This window comes from Macaca nemestrina, chromosome X (genome assembly GCF_043159975.1).
Source record: "Macaca nemestrina isolate mMacNem1 chromosome X, mMacNem.hap1, whole genome shotgun sequence".
Taxonomy (NCBI): domain Eukaryota; kingdom Metazoa; phylum Chordata; class Mammalia; order Primates; family Cercopithecidae; genus Macaca; species Macaca nemestrina.
In genome coordinates, this window is record NC_092145.1 from 1,506,212 (window position 1) to 1,525,123 (window position 18,912).

At 52.8% G+C, this 18,912-nt stretch overlaps 1 protein-coding gene across 3 annotated transcripts; it reads left to right on the forward strand.

Moving 5' to 3' along the window:
- The first annotated feature begins 6,676 nt into the window (after positions 1-6,676).
- LOC105467963 (FAM3 metabolism regulating signaling molecule A) lies at positions 6,677-17,403 on the forward strand. 3 transcript variants are annotated; one of them, XM_011717811.3, is made up of 9 exons: positions 6,679-7,166; positions 9,956-10,069; positions 10,972-10,995; positions 15,022-15,145; positions 15,266-15,324; positions 15,749-15,799; positions 16,127-16,211; positions 16,288-16,414; positions 16,716-17,401. In XM_011717811.3, exons 1-9 carry the CDS (start codon positions 7,154-7,156, stop codon positions 16,809-16,811), a joined length of 693 nt encoding a protein of 230 aa, XP_011716113.1. In that variant the 5' UTR covers positions 6,679-7,153; the 3' UTR covers positions 16,812-17,401. The 3 variants fall into 3 exon arrangements, with proteins under 3 accessions (XP_024644322.1, XP_011716114.1, XP_011716113.1); XM_024788554.2 differs by lacking the exon at positions 9,956-10,069 and having other exon boundaries at positions 6,677-7,166; positions 16,716-17,403; XM_011717812.3 differs by lacking the exon at positions 15,749-15,799 and having other exon boundaries at positions 6,678-7,166; positions 16,716-17,403.
- Positions 17,404-18,912: the final 1,509 nt, after the last annotated feature.

Genomic DNA, 18,912 nt, shown 5'->3' on the forward strand with positions numbered 1-18,912 from the left:
AGCCACCTGAATAGCTGGAATTACTGGCACACACTACCACCTGGCTAATTTTTGTATTTTTAGCAGAGACGGAGTTTTGCCATGTTGACCGAGCTGATCTTGAACTCCTGACCTCAGGTGATCTGCCCTCATTGGCCCTTCAAAGTGCTGGGATTACAAGCATGAGCCACCACACCTACCCAGTGCTGTTATGTGTTGTTGTTGTTGTTGTTGTTTTTGTTGCTGTTTTTCAAATATTTTCTATCTGAGGTTGATTGAATCTGAGGATGTGAAACCTGCAAATACAAAGGGCTGACTGTGGTCATGACAGAGACTTGTGTAACCTACAGAGCTGAGGGTATTTACTCCCTGGCCTTTATGGGAAATATTTGCTTAAACAATATGATCCTGAATGACCAGTGAGTCAATGAAGAAATTAAGAAGGAAATTGAACATTTTCTTCAAATAATTCTGAGTAGCGCTGTACACAGCAAATGTCAGGGGTCTTCTTTCTGTTTGGGTTCTTTTTTCAGATGTTCAGCCTCAGGGAGCTTTCTGGCAGGATAATGAGACAAGATCTATCTTTTGGCTGGGCATGGTGGCTCACACCTGTAATCCCAGGACTTTGGGAAGATGAGGCAGGTGGATCACTCGAGGTCAGGAATTCAAGACCAGCCTGGCCAACATGGTGAAACCCCGTCTCTACTAAAAATACAAAAATTAGCGAGGCTTGGTGGTGTAGCAGGACGAGCCGCAGACAAAACTCCTCAGACACCGGATTAAAGAAGGAAGAGGTTTTTTATTCAGCCGGGAGCGTCGGCAGACTTGCGTCTTAAGAGCCGAGCTCCCCAAGAAAGAAATACTTGGCCTTTTTAAAGGCTTACAACTTTAAGGGGTCCATGTGAAAGGGTCGTGATAAATTGAGCAAGCGTGGGAAACGTGACTAGGGGCTACATGCATCAGCTAACAAAAAGTTTTACAATGCTTTTTTCATACAGTATCTGGAATTTACAGATAACACAAGTAGTTTAGGCCAGGGGTTGATGTTATTATTATTACTTTGTTTAACTCCTAGGGCCGGGTGGTGGTGCTAAGGTTGTCTGGCTATTTATCTTACTTTTGTTTCTTTCTCTTTCCTCCTGTCTTGTGAACTAGGCAAGGTGGGGGGAGGAGGGCAGCAGGAGTAGTAGTGGTCTCCTTCCTTAGTGGCAGGTGCCTGTATTCCCAGCTACTCGGGAGGCTGAGGCAGGAGAATCACTTCAACCCAGGAGGCTAAGGTTGCAGTGAGCCGAGATTGTGTCACTGCACTTCAGCCTGGGTGACAGAGAAGGCTCTGTCTCGGGGAAAAAAAAAAAAAAACTGGCCAGGTGCAGTGGCTCACGCCTGTAATCCTGACACTTTGGGAGGCTAAGGCAGGCAGATCACCTGAGGTTGGGGCTTTGAGACCAGCCTGACCAACATGGAGAAACCCCATCTCTACTAAAAATACAAAATTTGCCGGGCATGGTGGCGCATGCTTGTAATCCCAGCTATTCTGGAGGCTGAGGCAGGAGAATGACTTGGACCCGGGAAGCAGAGGTTGCGGTGAGCCGAGATCACACTATTGCACTCCAGTCTGGGCGACAGAGTGAAACTCTGTCTCAAAAAAAAAAAAAAAAAAAAAAATCCATCTTTCTCCAAAGCCAGCAATACAGTGATGTTCCAGCATCTCATGACCCATTATATGGGGTTTGATTGCCTCCTAGGGTGAATGCAGGCAGTCCTGAGGCTGACAGTACATTTATCCAGCTGACCAAGCAGCTCATTCCCATATACCATTGAAAAGCCGGCCGGGTGCCGTGGCTCACGCCTATAATCTCAGCACTTTGGGAGGCTGAGGCAGGTGGATCACCTGAGGTCAGGGGTTCAAGACCAGCCTGGCCAACACGGTGAAACCTCATCTCTGCTAAAAATACAAAAATTAGCCAGGTGTGGTGGCGGGCGCCTGTAATTTCAGCTACTGGGGAGGCTGAGGCAGGAGAATTGCTTGAACATGGGAGGCGGAGGCTGCCAGTGCTCATTTATTTTTACATAAACACACTCTTTGAGGTTGAAGCAAATCTGACTGATTTTCAATGTGAAACTAATATATAAAAACTGTACTTGGAGTTATTTCTAAACAGAACATCAGAATCATCTATTTTGGAAAAATCTGATTCATCAGCTGAATCTTCAGCTAACAACTGTTGGAGAACAGTGTTAACGAAATGCATAGGAATGCTACATTTTCTACGATTTGACATTTTCAGCAATCAAGAATTACTTTTTTCTGTCAATGGAAATGCCAACACTAAAAACGGAATGCTATAAATAGAATGATGTCTTTCATTTCCAAAGTCGATATACTAGAACGATGCAAAAATAATAAAAGCGAGATATTTCATAGCAAAGTTATCTTGGGGTAAATGCTGCAGCCACAAGCACCACCAGCGTATTCTCAGGGCAAAGATACCAGTAACCTGCTTGTTGATTTAAAGGTCCAGCACCCCCCGTCTCTACTAAAAAATACAAAAAACTAGCCGGGTGAGGTGGCGGGCACCTGTAGTCCCAGCTACTCGGGAGGCTGAGGCAGGAGAATGGCGTAAACCCGGGAGACGGAGCTTGCGGTGAGCTGAGATCCGGCCACTGCACTCCAGCCTGGGCGACAGAGCGAGACTCCGTCTCAAAAAATAAAATAAAATAAAATAAAATAAAATAAAGGTCCAGCACCTTCTCTCTGAAGCCCAAGAATGACTTGAGGACAAGGAAGCCATGTTTTTGCTCAATTCCAGGCTGAAGTTACAGGTCTGAGGAAAGAACAAGGTGCATATAAATGGAACCCATGTCTTGAAGGACATCAGAAAAGGAACTTTCAAGTCCTTTCTTGTACAACCTAACTGTTCAAGTTAGCACACCATCATTTTAGTCTTCCTAATGGAGCTGCCTTTTTTTTTTTTTTTTTTTTTTTGAGATGGAGTCTCGCCCTTATTGCCCAGGCTGGAGTGCAATGGCGTGATCTCAGCTTGCCACAACCTCCACCTCCTGGGTTCAAGCAATTGTCCTGCCTCAGCCTCCCCAGTAGCTGAGATTACAGGTGCCCGCCACCACACCTGGCTAATTTTTGTATTTTTAGTAGAGACAGGGTTTCACCAAGTTGGGCAACTTGGTATGGCAGTTTGCCTAATGCTGGATTTCCTAGCCCAAGGAAGCATCATTCAAAGAGCCAAATTTATCAGCATACTTGAGGGAATTTTCTTGCCAGATACACCCCACTGAGGGAAACTTGAATGAATAGCTTGCTGGGGTTGGATTTTATTTATTTATTTATTTATTTATTTATTTATTTATTTATTTATTTGAGTCGGAGTCTCGCTCTGTCACCCAGGCTGGAGTGCAATGGCGCTATCTTCAGCTCACTGCAACCTCCACCTCCCGGGTTCAAGCAATTCTCTTGCCTCAGCCTCCTGAGTAGCTGAGATTACAGGCGCCCGCCACCGTGCCCAGCTAATTTTTGTATTTTTATTAGAGACGGGGTTTCACCATATTGGCCAGGCTGGTCTCTTGGCCAGGCTGGTCTCGAACTCCTGACCTCGTGATCCGACTGCCTTGGCCTCTTGGCCTCCCGGCCTCCCAACGTGCTGGGATTACAGGTGTGAGCCACCGCACCCAGCCTTATTTATGTATTAATTTAGAGATAGAGTCTCGCTCTGTCACCCAGGCTGCAGTGCAGTGGTGCAATCTCGGCTCACGGCAACCTCCGCCTCCCAGGTTAAAGTGATTCTCCTGTCTCAGCCTCCAAAGTATCTGGTATTACAGGCGTGTACTACCATGCCCAGCTAATTTTTGTATTTTTAGTAGAGACAAGGTTTCACCATGTTGGCCAGGCTGGTCCTGAACTCCTGACCTCAGGGGATTCACCTGCCTCAGCCTCCCAAAGTGCTGAGATTACAGGTGTGAGCCACCACGCCCAGCCCCTATTTTATTTTTTTGAGACAGGGCCTTGCTCTGCCGCCCAGGCTGGAGTGCAGTGGTGTGATTGTTGCTCACTGCAGCCTTGACCTGCTGGCCTCAAGTGATCCTCCCAAATCAGCCTCCCAAATATCTGGGACCACAGGTGTGCACCACCACATGCTGCTAATTTTTGTATTTTTGGTAGCAATAAGGTTTTCCTGCGTAGTCCAGGCTGGTCTCGAACTCCTGGGCTCAAGTGATACTCCCGCCTGGGCCTTCCAAAGTGCTGGGATTGCAGGCGTGTGCCACCGCACCCGGCCATGTATTACTTTTTTTTTTCCTCACTGCAAGCTCCGCCTCCCGGATTTACGCCACTCTCCTGCCTCAGCCTCCCAAGCAACTGGGACTACAGGTGCCCGCCACCTTGCCCAGCTAGTTTTTTTTGTATTTTTTAGTAGAGACGGGGTTTCACCGTGTTAGTCAGGATGGTCTCGATCTCCTGACCTCATGATCCGCCTGTCTCGGCCTCCCAAAGTGCTGGGATTACAAGCTTGAGCCACCGCACCCGGCCCGTGTATTACTTTTATGGGTTCATATATATGTCCATAGAAATATAAATATTTAAAGAAATATTCTTTAAAAAATTCTAAGGCCGGGCGCGGTGGCTCAAGCCTGTAATCCCAGCACTTTGGGAGGCCGAGGCGGGCGGATCACAAGGTCAGGAGATCGAGACCACAGTGAAACCCCGTCTCTACTAAAAATACAAAAAATTAGCCGGGCGCGGTGGCGGGCGCCTGTAGTCCTAGCTACTCAGGAGGCTGAGGCAGGAGAATGGCGTGAACCCAGGAGGCGGAGCTTGCAGTGAGCCGAGATCGCGCCACTGCACTCCAGCCTGGGCAACAGCCTGAGACTCCGTCTCAAAAAAAAAAAAAAAAAAAAAAAATTATATCAATAGATATTTCTTCTTTTCTTTTATTTTCTTTCTTTTTTTTTTTTTTTCTGAGACAGAGTCTCACTCTGTTGTCCAGGCTGGAGTGCAGTGGCGTGATCTTGGCTCACTGTAACCCCTGCCCTGTCTCCCAGGTTCAAGTGATTCTTCCCAATGCTCAGGGAGACTCATTAAAGCAACCTTTCATAATTGCCTGTTCTGAGCAACACGTAAACATTGTCCTTGAAGAACTACCGCATGGCAGCCGCCCTGGGCCTGGCTGGCAGCTCAAGGATGTGAGTAACCTGGAACTTCTTCGACTGGGCCCCCCCTGGGGAGGGCATGGAGCCCAAGATTTGGTACCATAATTACTTGCGAGGCTTTCAAATTCCATGACAAAACGCAAATGCAAAGCCCTGGCTCCAGCAGCAGGCAGCTGAAAGGGATTGCCTTGACCCTGTTGCGTGCTCCAGTATAGGAACTGCTGGATTCTAACCAGGGCTCTCCCATGCCCGGCTCTATAAACTTTCTCTATATTTTGCATTGTTTCCCTGAGGGTAGGAGATTCCCGTAAGTTGGGTCAAAGGGCAGGGAGGTTTCCGTGGTTCTCATTCGGCCCTGCTGCTGCCCTCCAGACGGATCAGCTGCCAGGGTGGCCCCGGCCATGTCAGCGCAGTAGGCGGTCAGGGCGCAGTTGGGGCAGCCGGCAGGGCAGAAGGGACGGGAGCTTGACCCGGGTTCTGATGGGCAGAGGGAGCCCGGGCAGGGGTGGGGGCAGCGTGCGGGCAGGCGAGGAGGGGAGAGAGCCAGGCAGTCAGGCAGAATTGAAGTGACTGGAGAAAAGCCGAAGGGCCGTGTCTGCCTGAGGCTGGAGACCACCCCAGGTCCACACAGTCCGCTGGGTGCCGGCACCGCTTGGAGCCGCAGGGAAAGCCAAGCACCGCTCTTTCTAGAGCCTTCTTTTTTTCCTATTGTTAGGGAATTCACGACGTCACACTTGTTTTCAAGTGAAAAGAGTTGTGTAGGCCACGAAAATCACGTGACTTGAAAGCTGACCCTGAGAGGCCTCAAAATAAATTCTGGTTTGCTGTGAAAGCCTCGGGTTATAGCGCTAAACTCCCCCCTCCACTGCCCCCCGAAAGTTTTATTCTCCTCTGCTTTTAGGGTGGGGTGTGGCGTAAACAACAGCTTGAGCAGCTCTGAGGGGGAGGGTGTTAGAGATCAGGCAGGTGGAGAAGGCAAGAGTTTTCAAGGATGTCGAAATAGTTTGAGGCGCCCCGTCCCATTATAAAAGTGATACGAGAGACAGCAAGAACGTGCTTCTGGACAGAAAACAGACTCTAAGGAAAGGCAGCCAGAGGTTCACGCTGGATCCTGCGGTCTTCCCTATCTGCGCCTCTGTGCCTCTCTTGCCCTTACAAGGCGCATGGATCAACTTTGGAACAGGTTCTAATTCCGCCCCAGATCCATCTGCGTCTTCCCACGCCTCAGAAATCTGACCTCAGGGCGCAAGCGCAGCCCCAGCCCTCCAAGCCTAGGTAGGCAGGGTTCTCCCATCCGAGAAAGGGCCGGGGGAGGCTTCCGGGGCGGGACCGACGCGGCCCCTCCCACTCCGCGGACGGTGGGTTCAGCCTGAACCTACTGCGGAGGCGGGGCCGACGAGGGATCCAGGGACGGGGCAGGTTCAGGCCCCTCCCATCAGGCGGCCAGGGCGAGCGGTAGAGGCGGGTCTGGAGGCGGGGCCTGCGTGGAGCCAGACGGCGTGGCTGCTGCCGGGGGCGGGGCCGACGGGCTGTGGCCCCGCCTTTGGCCGCCATTGCCGGGCCTGCCTGGCCGCCCTGCGCAGCGACCTTGCCTCCTCTTGCCCGGCGGAGCGGGTCAGCGGGCCTGACAGGGAGCCTTCCTGACCGAGCCCACGTCTCCCCACGGCCAGACAAGTCTCCGGCCCGGCCCGCGTCGCCAGTCCCCAGGCTTGGAGGAACGGCCCGAGCCCAGGAGAACCACATCTACGTCCCAGCCCCGGAGGCTCCTGTGGGCAAGATCGTGAGCCAACGGGTTCCTGAGGCCCCTCCTGGCCAGGCAGGGTTTCTCCGCGCGTTTCCGAGGAGCCCTGCCTGGCCGGGCGGCTGGACAAACAGGTCGTAGCACCGATCGCGCCCGCCTCCAGCAGGGGTCCTGCACAGGCTTGTCCCTGACCCCCACCCAAACCCGTTCTTCCGCTTTCCCCCCAAACAGTGCACTTGCCGGCGGTCCCAACCCAGCAGGAGGAGAGTGGACATGAGGTTGGCAGGTGGGTGGCTTCCGCAGCGAACGGGAGGGAGTTGAAAAGGGCACCTGGATGGAGGCCCAGCGTCCCGACATCTGTGTCTGGAGAGGCGCGAGTGGACCACTGGGTTTGGTTTTGGAAATTTCGGAGGACTCTGTACAAACACTCATTCCTTGACCTTAAGCAAATCCTTTCACCTCTGAGGACATCAGCTCCCCGAGCTATGACAGGAGGATTAGTATAGTCAGTATCTCCCAACGCAGGTAGTAGACCAGCTGCTTTTTGGAAAATGAGTGGTGAGAGAGAGGAGGTGGGGAGTCCAGGTGGAGAGGCGTGATCTTAGAGGGGAAGTGACAAAAGTGGCTGTGGGCTTCGACATGAACCCGATGACAGCCCTACTGTCACCTGGACAACTAAGATGAAGATCCTTGGGGAGGGATAGGTTGGGGCGGGGTGGAGAGTGGAAAGAACTCAGGAATTGAACTTCAGACTTGCTAAGGTGGTAACTTTGTGGACATATCCAAGTGGAGCTGGCCAGTGAGGAACCAGCTGGCAGGGAGTGGTTTCAAGAGAGGCCACAGCTGGAACTAGAAAATAGGAAGTCATTGACACATGGTGGTTAATTAAAGAGCTGGGAGTAGATGACATCATCTAAAAAGACACTACAGGCTGGGCGTGGTGACTCACACCTGTAATCCCAGCAGTTTGGGAGGCCGAGGCGGGCAGATCACTTGAAGTCAGGAGTTTGAGACCAGCCTGGCCAACATGGTGAATCCCCATCTCTACTTAAAAAATACAAAAAAATTAGCAGGGCGTGGTGGTGGGTGCTTGTAATCCCAGCTACCCGGGAGGCTGAGGTTGCAGTGAGCCGAGATTGTGCCACTGCACACTCCAGCCTGGGCGACAGAGCGAGACTCCGTCTCAAAAAAATAAAAAGACAGCTGGGCGCAGTGGCTTACGCCTGTTATCTCAACACTTTGGGAGGCCAAAGTGGGTGGATCACCTGAGGTTAAGAGTTCAAGACCGGCCGGGCGCGGTGGCTCAAGCCTGTAATCCCAGCACTTTGGGAGGCCGAGACGGGCGGATCACGAGGTCAGGAGATCGAGACCATCCTGGCTAACACGGTGAAACCCCGTCTCTACTAAAAAATACAAAAAACTAGCCGGGCGAGGTGGCGGGCGCCTGTAGTCCCAGCTACTTGGGAGGCTGAGGCAGGAGAATGGCGTAAACCTGGGAGGCGGAGCTTGCAGTGAGCTGAGATCCGGCCACTGCACTCCAGCCCGGGCGACAGAGCGAGACTCCGTCTCAAAAAAAAAAAAAAAAAAAAGTTCAAGACCAGCCAACATGGTGAAACCCCATCTCTACTAAAAATACAAAAATTAGCCGGGCGTGTTGGCGGGTGCCTGTAATCCCAGCTGCTCGGGAGGCTGAGGCAGGAGAATCGCTTGAACCCAGGAGGCGAAGGTTGCAGTGAGCCGAGATTGTGCCATTGCATTCCAGCCTGGGGGACAAGAGCAAGACTCCATCTCAAAAAATTAAAAAAAAAAAAAGACACTACAGGTAGGGACCAGAAGGCAGCCTGAGATGGAAGCCTGGGAAAGTCCAGCTTTTAAGGGGAGGGTAGAGGAGACGATCTAACTAAGGAGAATGAGGAGTGTCCAGAGAGATCGGGTCGGGAGAGTGTGCTGTCCTGAAAGCCAGCAGAGAAGTGAGTGCTTCTGTGAGGAGGACATGGGCAGCCCACTGAGAGGTCAAGGAAGATGGGGGCTGACAGGTGACCAGGGGTGGTGACACCACAAAGGTCATCAGCGGCCTTGGCAACAAGCTGATTTGGTGGGGTGGTGGAAGCCAGGCCAGACTGGAGTAGGGTGGGAGGGAGTAGGAGGTGAGATGATGGAATGAGTATAGATGACTTTTGAGGGGGTTGACAGGGAAAAGAAAGGTTAGGGGAAAGAGGATGGGGATGTGGTTTTGAAGAAGAGTGTTTGCTTTCTTAACATTGGAGATGTTGAAAATACAGGAGAAAGAGCAAGCTAGAGAGAGTGATCACTATTACAAGAAATCAGAGAAGGCTGGGGAGCTTGCAATCCAGGTCCCAGCAGATGACGGAACTGTTTTTTTTTTTTTGTTTTTTTTTTTTCGAGACAGTCTTGCTCTGTCATCAGGCTGGACTGCAGTGGCATGATCTTGGCTCACTTTAACCTCTGCCACCCAGGTTCAAGTGATTCTCCTGCCTCAGCCTCCTGAGTAGCTGCAATTACAGGCGCGCGCCACCATGCCCGGCTAATTTTTGTATTTTCAGTAGAGGCGGGGTTTCACCATGTTTTTCAGGCTGGTCTTGAACACCTGACCTCGTGATCTACCCGCCTCGGCCTCCCAAAGTGCTGGGATTACAGGCGTGAGCTACTGCGCCTGGCTGGGACTGATCTTAAAAGGGAGTAGGGACCCTTCTCCCTCAACAGGAGGAAAGGAGGGGCAGGTGGGTACCCAAATATATTGGTGGTTTCAGAGGCAGGAAGTTGAGGGGGTTCTTGGAAAGAGGGATGGAGCCCTTCTCGAGCAGAGAGTCCCCTCTCAGACCCGCCAGGGAGAACCAAACTCAGCAGCCTTAGGATTTGAACTCAGTTTCCTCTTTCCACCTGCCAGGGAGCTCAAGTCTCCCTCTCAGGCCTGGTGGAAGGCAACAGCTCTCCACCTCTTTGTCCTCCATCTTCCCAAGTGGCAGGGGAGATCCAGTCATGCAAGGCTATGGGGTCATTCTGGAGTTAGCTGGTATCTGAGGTGACCCCACCCCGCATCTGTCCTGCCTGCAGGCCCTCTCCGCATTGTGGCCCTAGTCGTCAGTGTGGGTCTCACATGGATCCTGGTCAGCATCCTCCTGGGTGGGCCTGGCAGTGGCTTTCCTCGCATCCAGCAACTCTTCACCAGTGAGTGTGGGACCCCGCCTTATCCTTCTCTGGAGGCCACCAAGGTGGCCACATGGGCGTGTGGTTGAGGCTTGGGGTTGGGGGTTGACTTGGGTTTTCTATCTCATCCCTGGCAGGCTACCTTTGGCTGTCCCCAGTCTGTCTCCTGACATCAGGCACAGCCTCCCCCACCACCCAGTTGCTTCATCTAGGAAAGCCAATACCCGATCACTAGAATTCTGTGCCCAACTGGAGTCAGTAGGGCCAGAGTAAGGGGCAGGGAGCTTCCACTGAACATGGGGAGTGATGCCCGGGTTGCTCCCTGTAGGCTCTGAGATGGAGAGGGGACTCTACACCTTGTTGACTGGTAATAGGTCACCTAAGTACTTTTTTATTTGTTTGATCGAGACAGTGTCTCACTTTGTCTCCCAGGCTGGAGTGCAGTGGTGCGATCTTGGTTCACTGCAACCTCTACCTCCTGGGTTCAAGTGATTCTAGTGCCTCAGCCTCCCGAGTAGCTGAGACTACAGGTGTGCACCACCAAACCCGGCTAATTATTATTATTATTGTGTTTTTAGTAGAGATGGGGTTTCACCATGTTGCCCAGGCTGGTCTCAAACTCCTGGGCTCAAGCAATCTACCCGCCTCGGCCTCCAAAAGTGCTACAGGCATGAGCCACTATGCCCGGCCAGGTCATCTAAGTACTTTTTCTAATCCGTTTCCCCCTGTTCCTGGAGTAGGGAGTTTTTCATCTGAACATGACTTACACTTGAGCGGGAAGCATGCCAAGGTCAGCCTGGCTTAGCCCCCAGCCCCTGAGCCTGACTGCCTGTGTCTACACTTCACGGTGTAAGGAGGGCCAGGCTGCCCTGCCGCAGGCCCTGGGAGGCTCCACACTAACAGAAACCACTCTGTATCCACAGGTCCAGAGAGCTCGGTGACTGCAGGTAAGGCCCCTGTCACCTCCCTTCCCTTTGTGATGCCCCTGCCTGCTCCCAGTCCTGTAGGGCTTCTGTTTTCCATTTATTCCTCCCAAAACCAGCTATCGCGGTTCACGGGGGCTGCTCACCACTGGAAACCTAGAAACCGAGTGACTTCCTGCCTGAACGTGATAGTGGGCCGGCCTAGGATAGGTACTCCCACTTGCAAAAGGGCAACTTGGAAGGAAGAAAGAGGTCACCAGTCCCAAGCAAGCCCAAAGCCCAGCAGGGCAAAATTCATTTGGTTTCAAGGCCTGAGGGGAATCAGGAATCCTCTGTGACCTGAGATTCTTTTTTCTGGGCCTGCCGGAATGACCCCATGCTCTGAAACAGGAGACAGCCCCACCCTCGGGACCACCCTTCCGTCCCTTCATCTCATCTCCGCCCCCTTCACTCCAGGTCAGCAGTGTTTCTGCTGGTATACGATTCTCAAGAGCCTTGTTGGTCTCTTGTGCAAGTTATAGGGCCCAAGCTATAAAGCCAGAGTTTTCCTACAGACGCTTCCTAGATAACCCCATCTTCATTGCAGATTTCTGCTGAAAGGGTTGAGTGGACCCACAAGTCACATACCTCAGCTCTGGGACAAACGCTTGAACAGCCTTGCTCTTCTCTCCAGGGGACACTTTTGCAGTTTTTGTAACATGATTAGGCCGAGAATTTTCCACATCTTTGCTTTCTGGCTCCTTTGTGCTCAACAGTTTCTTCCTCATGTCTCTCCTCTTACATTTTACTATAAGCAGCAAGGAGAAGTCAGGCTATGCTCTCAACACTTTGCTTGGAAATCTCCTCAGCTGAATATCCAAGTTCAGCACTCAGCACTTACACATTCTCCTTTCCACAAAACACTAGAACACATTCAACCAAGGTCTTTTTTCTTTTTTTTTTTTGAGACGGAGTCTTGCTCTGTCACCCAGGCTGGAGTGCAGTAGAGGAATCCTGGCTCACTGCAACCTCTGCCTCCCGGGTTCAAGCTGTTCTCCCACCTCAGCCTCCTGATTAGCTGGGATTACAGGCACCTGCCACCACACCCAACTAATTTTTGTATTTAGTAGAGATGAGGTTTCACCATGTTGGTCAGGCTGGTCTCAAACTCCTGACCTCAAGTGACCCTCCCACCTCAGCCTCCCAAAGTGCTGGGATTATAGGTGTGAGCCATCACGCCTGGGCCAAGTTCCTTTATAACAAGCATCAGCTTTCCTCCAGTGCCCAATAACTGAAAAACATGTCCCTCATTTTCCTCTGAGGCTTAACCAAAAGCACCTTTTTTTTTCTTTTTCTTTTTTTGTAGAGACAGAGGTCTCGCTCTGTTGCCCAGGCTGGAGTGCAGTGATATCATCCCAGTGCACTGTAACCTCAAACTCCTGGGCTCAGGCGACCCTCTCACCTCAGTCTCCCAAGTAGCTGCGACTACAGGCCTGTGCTACCACACACAGCTAATGTTTTATTTTTTATTATTTATTTTTTGAATGTTTTGAGACAGGGTCTTGCTCTCTCACCCAGACTGGAGGGCAGTGGTGCAATCATAGCTCAAGTGATTCTCCTGCCTCAGCCTCCTGAGTAGCTGGGATTACAGGCATGCACCACCACAGCTAGCTTATTTTGTATTTTTTGTAGAGATGGGGTCTCACTATGTTGCCCAGGCTGGTCTTGATCACCTGGCCTCAAGTGATGCTCCTGCCTTGGCCTCCCAAGGTGCTGGGATCACATGCATGAATCACCACACCCAACCCAAAAGCACCTTTAACATTCATGTTTCTAGCAACGTTCTGTTCATGATGATGTTTGTATTCTCTAAGACCACGGAGGCTGTGTCTATTGCTCTTCCCTCCTCTCACCAGAATTACCTTTGACATCCATACTCCTACCAACAGTCTCTTTTTTTTTTTTTTTTTTTTTTTTGAGACGGAGTCTCGCTCTGTAGCCCAGGCTGGAGTGCAGTGGCCAGATCTCAGCTCACTGCAAGCTCCGCCTCCCGGGTTCACGCCATTCTCCGGCCTCAGCCTCCCGAGTAGCTGGGACTACAGGCGCTGCCACCTCGCCCGGCTAGTTTTTGTATTTCTTAGTAGAGACGGGGTTTCACCGTGTTAGCCAGGATGGTCTCGATCTCTTGACCTCGTGATCTGCCCATCTCGGCCTCCCAAAGTGCTGGGATTACAGGCTTGAGCCACCGCGCCCGGCCCCAACAGTCTCTTAAAGGCAATCCAGACCTTTTCTAACATGTACCTCAAACTTCTACAGCCTTGATGTGGTTTAAATGTTGTCTCCAAAACTCATGTTGAAATATGTCAATGTGTTGGTCTTGAGAGCAGGACCTTTTTGAGGTAGTTAGGTCATGAGGGCTCTGCCCTCATGAATGGATGAATGCCATTATTATGGGTAAGTTAATTACCTTGAAGTTCAGCTCCCTTTTTTTCTGTGTCTCATATGCTTGCTTCCGCCTTCCACCTTTCTGCCATGGGATGACCCTTACCAGATGCCAGCGCCATGCTTTTGGACTTCCCAGCCTCCAGAATCATGAGCCAAATGAATCTGTTGTCTTTATAAATTACCCAGTCTGTGGTATTCTGTTATGGCCACAGCAAATGGACTAAGACAGGCCTCTACTGACTACCCAGTTCCAAAGCCATTTCCACATTTTTAGGTATTTGTTACCTAAGCATGACACTTCCTGGTGCCAAAACCTGTATCCATTTCCTGGAACTGCCATTTCAACTGGGTGGCTTAAACAACAGAAATGGATTCTCTCCCCATTCTGAAAACCAGAAGTCTGAAATCAAGGTGTCACCAGGGCGGCACTCACTCTGAAAGTTCTACAGGAGGGTCCTTCTGACCTCCCCAGGTTCCAGTGGCCCCAGGCATACCTTGGCCTCTGGCTGTATCACTCCTGTCTCTTCCTCCAGTGTCCCATGGCTGTCTTCCCTCTGTGTGTCTTTGTCACTTCCGTTCTTTTTTTTTTTTTTTTTTTTTTTTGAGACGGAGTCTCGCTGTGTCGCCCAGGCTGGAGTGCAGTGGCCGGATCTCAGCTCACTGCAAGCTCTGCCTCCCGGGTTTTTACGCCATTCTCCTGCCTCAGCCTCCCGAGTAGCTGGGACTACAGGCGCCCGCCACCTCGCCCGGCTAGTTTTTTGTATTTTTTAGTAGAGACGGGGTTTCACTGTGTTAGCCAGGATGGTCTCGATCTCCTGACCTCGTGATCCGCCCGTCTCGGCCTCCCAAAGTGCTGGGATTACAGGCTTGAGCCACCGCGCCCGGCCAACACTTCCGTTCTTACGAGGACATCAGTCATGTTGCATTAAGGCCCCACCTACTCCAATATGACCCCATCTGAATTCATTTCTCTGCAAAGGCCTATTTGCAAACATCACATTCTGAAGTACCAGAGATTAGAACTTCAACATATCTTGAGGGGACATAATTCAACCCATAAGGGAAGCCATCCTGCTGCAGTCCTCCCAACCAACCCCCATCAAAATCGGGAGACAGGCTGCACCCCCTGCCACACTGCCCCCTGCCACACTGCCCCCTGCCACACTGCCCCCTGCCACACTGCCCCCTGCCACACTACCCCCTGCCACACTGCCCCCTGCCACACTGCCCCCTGCCACACTACCCCCTGCCACACTGCCCCCTGCCACACTACCCCCTGCCACACTGCCTTTGCTGTGGTTAGCCTCATCCATGCAGCTAGGTCCCCAGCCTGACTGACTTCACCCCTGCTTTGTTCCTGGCTGTGCAGTGGCCCAGGCCAGCCCTCAGCATCCTTTCTTTTCTCCCACCAGTAACAGAAAATCCTTCTGTCTTGGGTCCCTGTGGCCTCACCAGTAGGACATAGAATATGGAAGTGTCCCCAGCCTTGGCCTGAGCCACATCCCCCTATTTGTTCCCTGCTCTGCGGTCACTTGTTCTACCATGTGTGCTGGTCCTGACCTCCCCTTCAGATCTCAGGTGACCTCAGGGCCAGGCCCATGGGTAACACCTGCTATCCCTGCCCAGCGCCACGGGCCAGGAAGTACAAGTGCGGCCTGCCCCAGCCATGTCCTGAGGAGCACCTGGCCTTCCGTGTGGTCAGCGGGGCCGCCAACGTCATTGGGCCCAAGATCTGCCTTGAGGACAAGATGTGAGCTCCCTGGGGTGAATGGGGATCAGGGAGGGAGTGGGGGATCCAGGGCCGGGTCTGCAAGGGAGAGTGGAGCAGATGTGCCCATGTGGGATCTCCCCGTCCCCCGCCCCTAACTAGGCTGATGAGCAGTGTCAAGGACAACGTGGGCCGTGGGCTGAACATCGCCCTGGTGAACGGTGAGGCCCCTGGCTGAGTGTGGCCTGCCGCCCTCCTTCCCTGCTCCCTCCCCAGGAGACCTCTGGGTGTTTGCCCTCCCTTCCCCTCCCCTTCAGGATCTCCCAGGGAGGCCCAGGAAGGAGTCTGTGCAAAGCCAAAGGCTCCACAGAGGAGTGACCCAATGAACAAAAAGGCACGATGGCAAAAAATAAAGCACTGGGGAGGGTTCTGGGAGGTCGAGGGTGCTTCATGGAGCCCCCAGAGGGCCTCAAATGCCAGACAGAGGCACCAAGGCTTGGGGTGGGATGCAGCTGCCTGAACAAATGAATGAATATTGGGGGACCGTTTGAAAGCTTCCAGAAGGGCTGCCCCCCCGTTGCTGCCCGCCTGCCGTGCCCTGAGGCTGGCCTGGCTCACCCAGCAGGGCCCTCCCTCCTGACACAGGGGTCAGCGGCGAGCTCATCGAGGCCCGGGCCTTTGACATGTGGGCCGGAGGTGAGTTATAGCACAGCATCTCGCATTTTGACTGCAGCAAAATGACCTGGGCAGCTTCCCCTGAGACACTGCTCTCTCTCTCTGTCTGTACTTGGGGCTTCTCAGTCACCTCCTTGGTTTCGGAAATGACAGGGGCATCACCAGCTTGGTTTAGAGGCTGTGGGAGGTCATGGGGATGCCTCAGCTTCCTATACCAGTCTGTCCCTTGGCGGGGCATGTCCCAGGGCAATCCCTACTTCTGTTTCCTTGTTTGGAGAACAGGGGCTGGTGGGAGGGTGCTCAGTGGTACCTGATGACCCCTGTTCCGTGGCATCTGCCCCCCGCCAGATGTCAACGACCTGTTGAAGTTTATTCGGCCACTGCACGAAGGCACCCTGGTGTTCGTGGCATCCTACGACGACCCAGCCACCAAGTAAGTACTTGGGGAGGCCAGCCTCAGCCTTGCCCTTCTGCAGCGACAGCTGACACCTCTTCCTCCCATGCTGCAGGATGAATGAAGAGACCAGAAAGCTCTTCAGCGAGCTGGGTAGCAGGAACGCCAAGGAGCTGGCCTTCCGGGATAGCTGGGTGTTTGTGGGGGCCAAGGGTGTGCAGAACAAGAGCCCCTTTGAGCAGGTATGGTGGGTGCTTGGCATCATCCTCACCAGCACAGGGCAGCCCGTCGCCCCTTCTGCCTACATGCCACGCGGCTCCCCGACTGCTCACGCCCCAGCAGGGGACCATCCCCAGTCCAGCTATGAGGGGTGGGCCAGCACAGCTGGTGCCATGTTTCCCTGGGGTGGGTGGAGGGGCCGAGTGCCCTGAGAGTGCACTGTTGGCCAGCACAGCGCAGGTGACTGAAAGCCTGGGCCCTGGTCCACTCCTGTCCCCTGTCCCTGAGGGCCAAGGTCATGACTTTCTGCTCCCCTCCCCGCAGCACGTGAAGAACAGTAAGCACACCAACAAGTACGAAGGCTGGCCCGAGGCACTGGAGATGGAAGGTTGCATCCCGCGGAGAAGCACGGCCAGCTAGCACGGCCAGCGCCAGGACCAGGCCGAGGGAGGCCAGGCCAAGGGAGGCACGCGCGCTGCCAGGTGGACGGAGGCCGAGGCCCACACCCCACGCCTGGGCAGGAGTGCTCTGTGGCCCCAACACATTGGGGCTCTGAGGCAGTGACCAGAATGTGGTCTCAAGGTGGTGGAGGATATGGGGGCTGCAGGGGCTAGCTCTGCCGCACTTTGTCACGGGAGCCCAGGGTACCCGCCTCCTTTTCGTAACACTGTTCTCCCGGTCAGCCCATCTAGCCCTGTCCTCCTCCATTCTTCACACCATCTCCGTCCCCATCCTGAGTCCTGGAGCAGCCCTGGGTGCCCGCCCCTCACTGTGCAACTCTGGGAGCAGCCCCCGGCAGGTTGGGACATCTTCCAGAACCTCTCCCTTCTGGAAGCACCCTCTGCACTGCGGGCTAAACATGTTTCCAGTGTGATTCCTTCCAGTGAGCCAAACCCGGTGGCTGCTTCATGAGCAGGCTGGCCCGGGGTGGTAAAGCAGCTGGAGCCTGATCATGGTCCCGTCCGTAGTTTGTCAGGGGGCCCACCTTCTAGATGACCCCTTAATAAAGTGATGGCCCCACAGAAGAAATGCCTTCAGATGCTGTTGTCAGTGCGGAGTCAGGGGTGATGGTGTCCTCTGGGGTGTGGGAGGACAGATTCCAGAGTCTTAACCAACCTGCTCCCACAGCCCTAGCAGACAGCCTTTTGTCTCAAGGGCTCCTGTCACCAACAGGCCCTGCTGTGACTGAGATGTGACTCAAGCAGTGATCAGAGCGGCCCCAGGTAGTGCCACCATGGCTTTGTCTGGGAGACATGATTCCACATTCAGGGGCTGCAGGAAACTCAACAACTCCCTCTGACCCAGTGCAGGCCTGTAGGGACAGGGACAGGGATTAACACCAGCCCAGGCCCCCCCGCCACACCCCCATCATCATCCAAGAGCACGTGTCGCCCACAGACTTTAACTGCCTTTGAAGTCAGGGTTTGAGGGGTCGAGTCACTTGGGCTTTTCGCGTGTCTCGCAGGTTACAGTTAATACCTCCCTTCGCTGAGCGAGAGCCAGCAAGTTAGAAGCAATTTTGCTGGAATAAAATCCAGAGGCCCAGAAGCAGTCTGAGTTCAGCGAAAGGAGAGAAGGCAGTTCCTAGATGGGAGGCACTGTGGTGTCCTTGACAGGGCCACATTAGGGGCGATGGACTTAAGAGCCGACCCCAGGAAGAGTGTAGAGCTCAGACAGAGCCTCAGAAGACAAAAGTGCTTCCGGAGCAGGCACATGTGGGGTTGGAGGCACAGGGGTGCCTTGGAAGAGAGACTCACCAGGCAGGAAATGATGGTGATTCCAGGACTGAAAAGATCACACAGCCAACACCTAGTCTTGTCTCTGTATCAGGAACTTTCTACATGTATTCCCTTTTTTTTTTTTTTTTTTTTTTTTTTGTAAATGTTCTTTCTTAGAACCATTTTAGGTTCACAGCAAAACTGAGTGGAAAGGTCAGAGTTCCTGTGTGCCCCCTGCCAGCCTCCAGCGTCCCATCTGTTGCTGTCAATGAACCAGCATTGGTGCTCACATGAGGCTTCACTCTGCTGTTGGACATTCAATGGGTTTGGACAAAAATGTGTAATGATGGATCCACTGCAGGATCATACATACTTCACTCTTTAGATTTGCTATGGAAAATTGCAAACATCTCCAGAAGACAGACTAGCATACAGTCAGCCCTTCATATCCATGGAGGTTCCATGTCCACAGATTCAACCAACCACAGATTGGAAATATTTGAAAAAAATAAAAATACAAGAATAAAAAATAGTACAAGTAAAAAACAATACAGTGGCCGGGCGCAGTGCCTCACGCCTGTAATCCCAGCACTTTGGGAGGGCAAGGCGGGCAGATCACAAGGTTAGGAGATCCAGACCATCCTGGCTAACATGGTGAAACCCTGTCTCTACTAAAAAATACAAAAAATTAGCCAGGCGTGGTGGCGGGAGCCTGTAGTCCCAGCTACTCAGGAGGCTGAGGCGGGAGAATGGCGTGAACCCGGGAGGCAGAGCTTGCAGTGAGCCGAGATCGCGTCACTGCA

Excerpts from the sequence above, each read along its gene's own strand:
- LOC105467963 (XM_011717811.3), top strand. Across the intron at positions 10,996-15,021 it reads AGAGAGCTCGGTGACTGCAG|CGCCACGGGCCAGGAAGTAC; the intron begins GTAAGGCCCCTG and ends ATCCCTGCCCAG. Across the intron at positions 16,212-16,287 it reads TACGACGACCCAGCCACCAA|GATGAATGAAGAGACCAGAA; the intron begins GTAAGTACTTGG and ends CCCATGCTGCAG.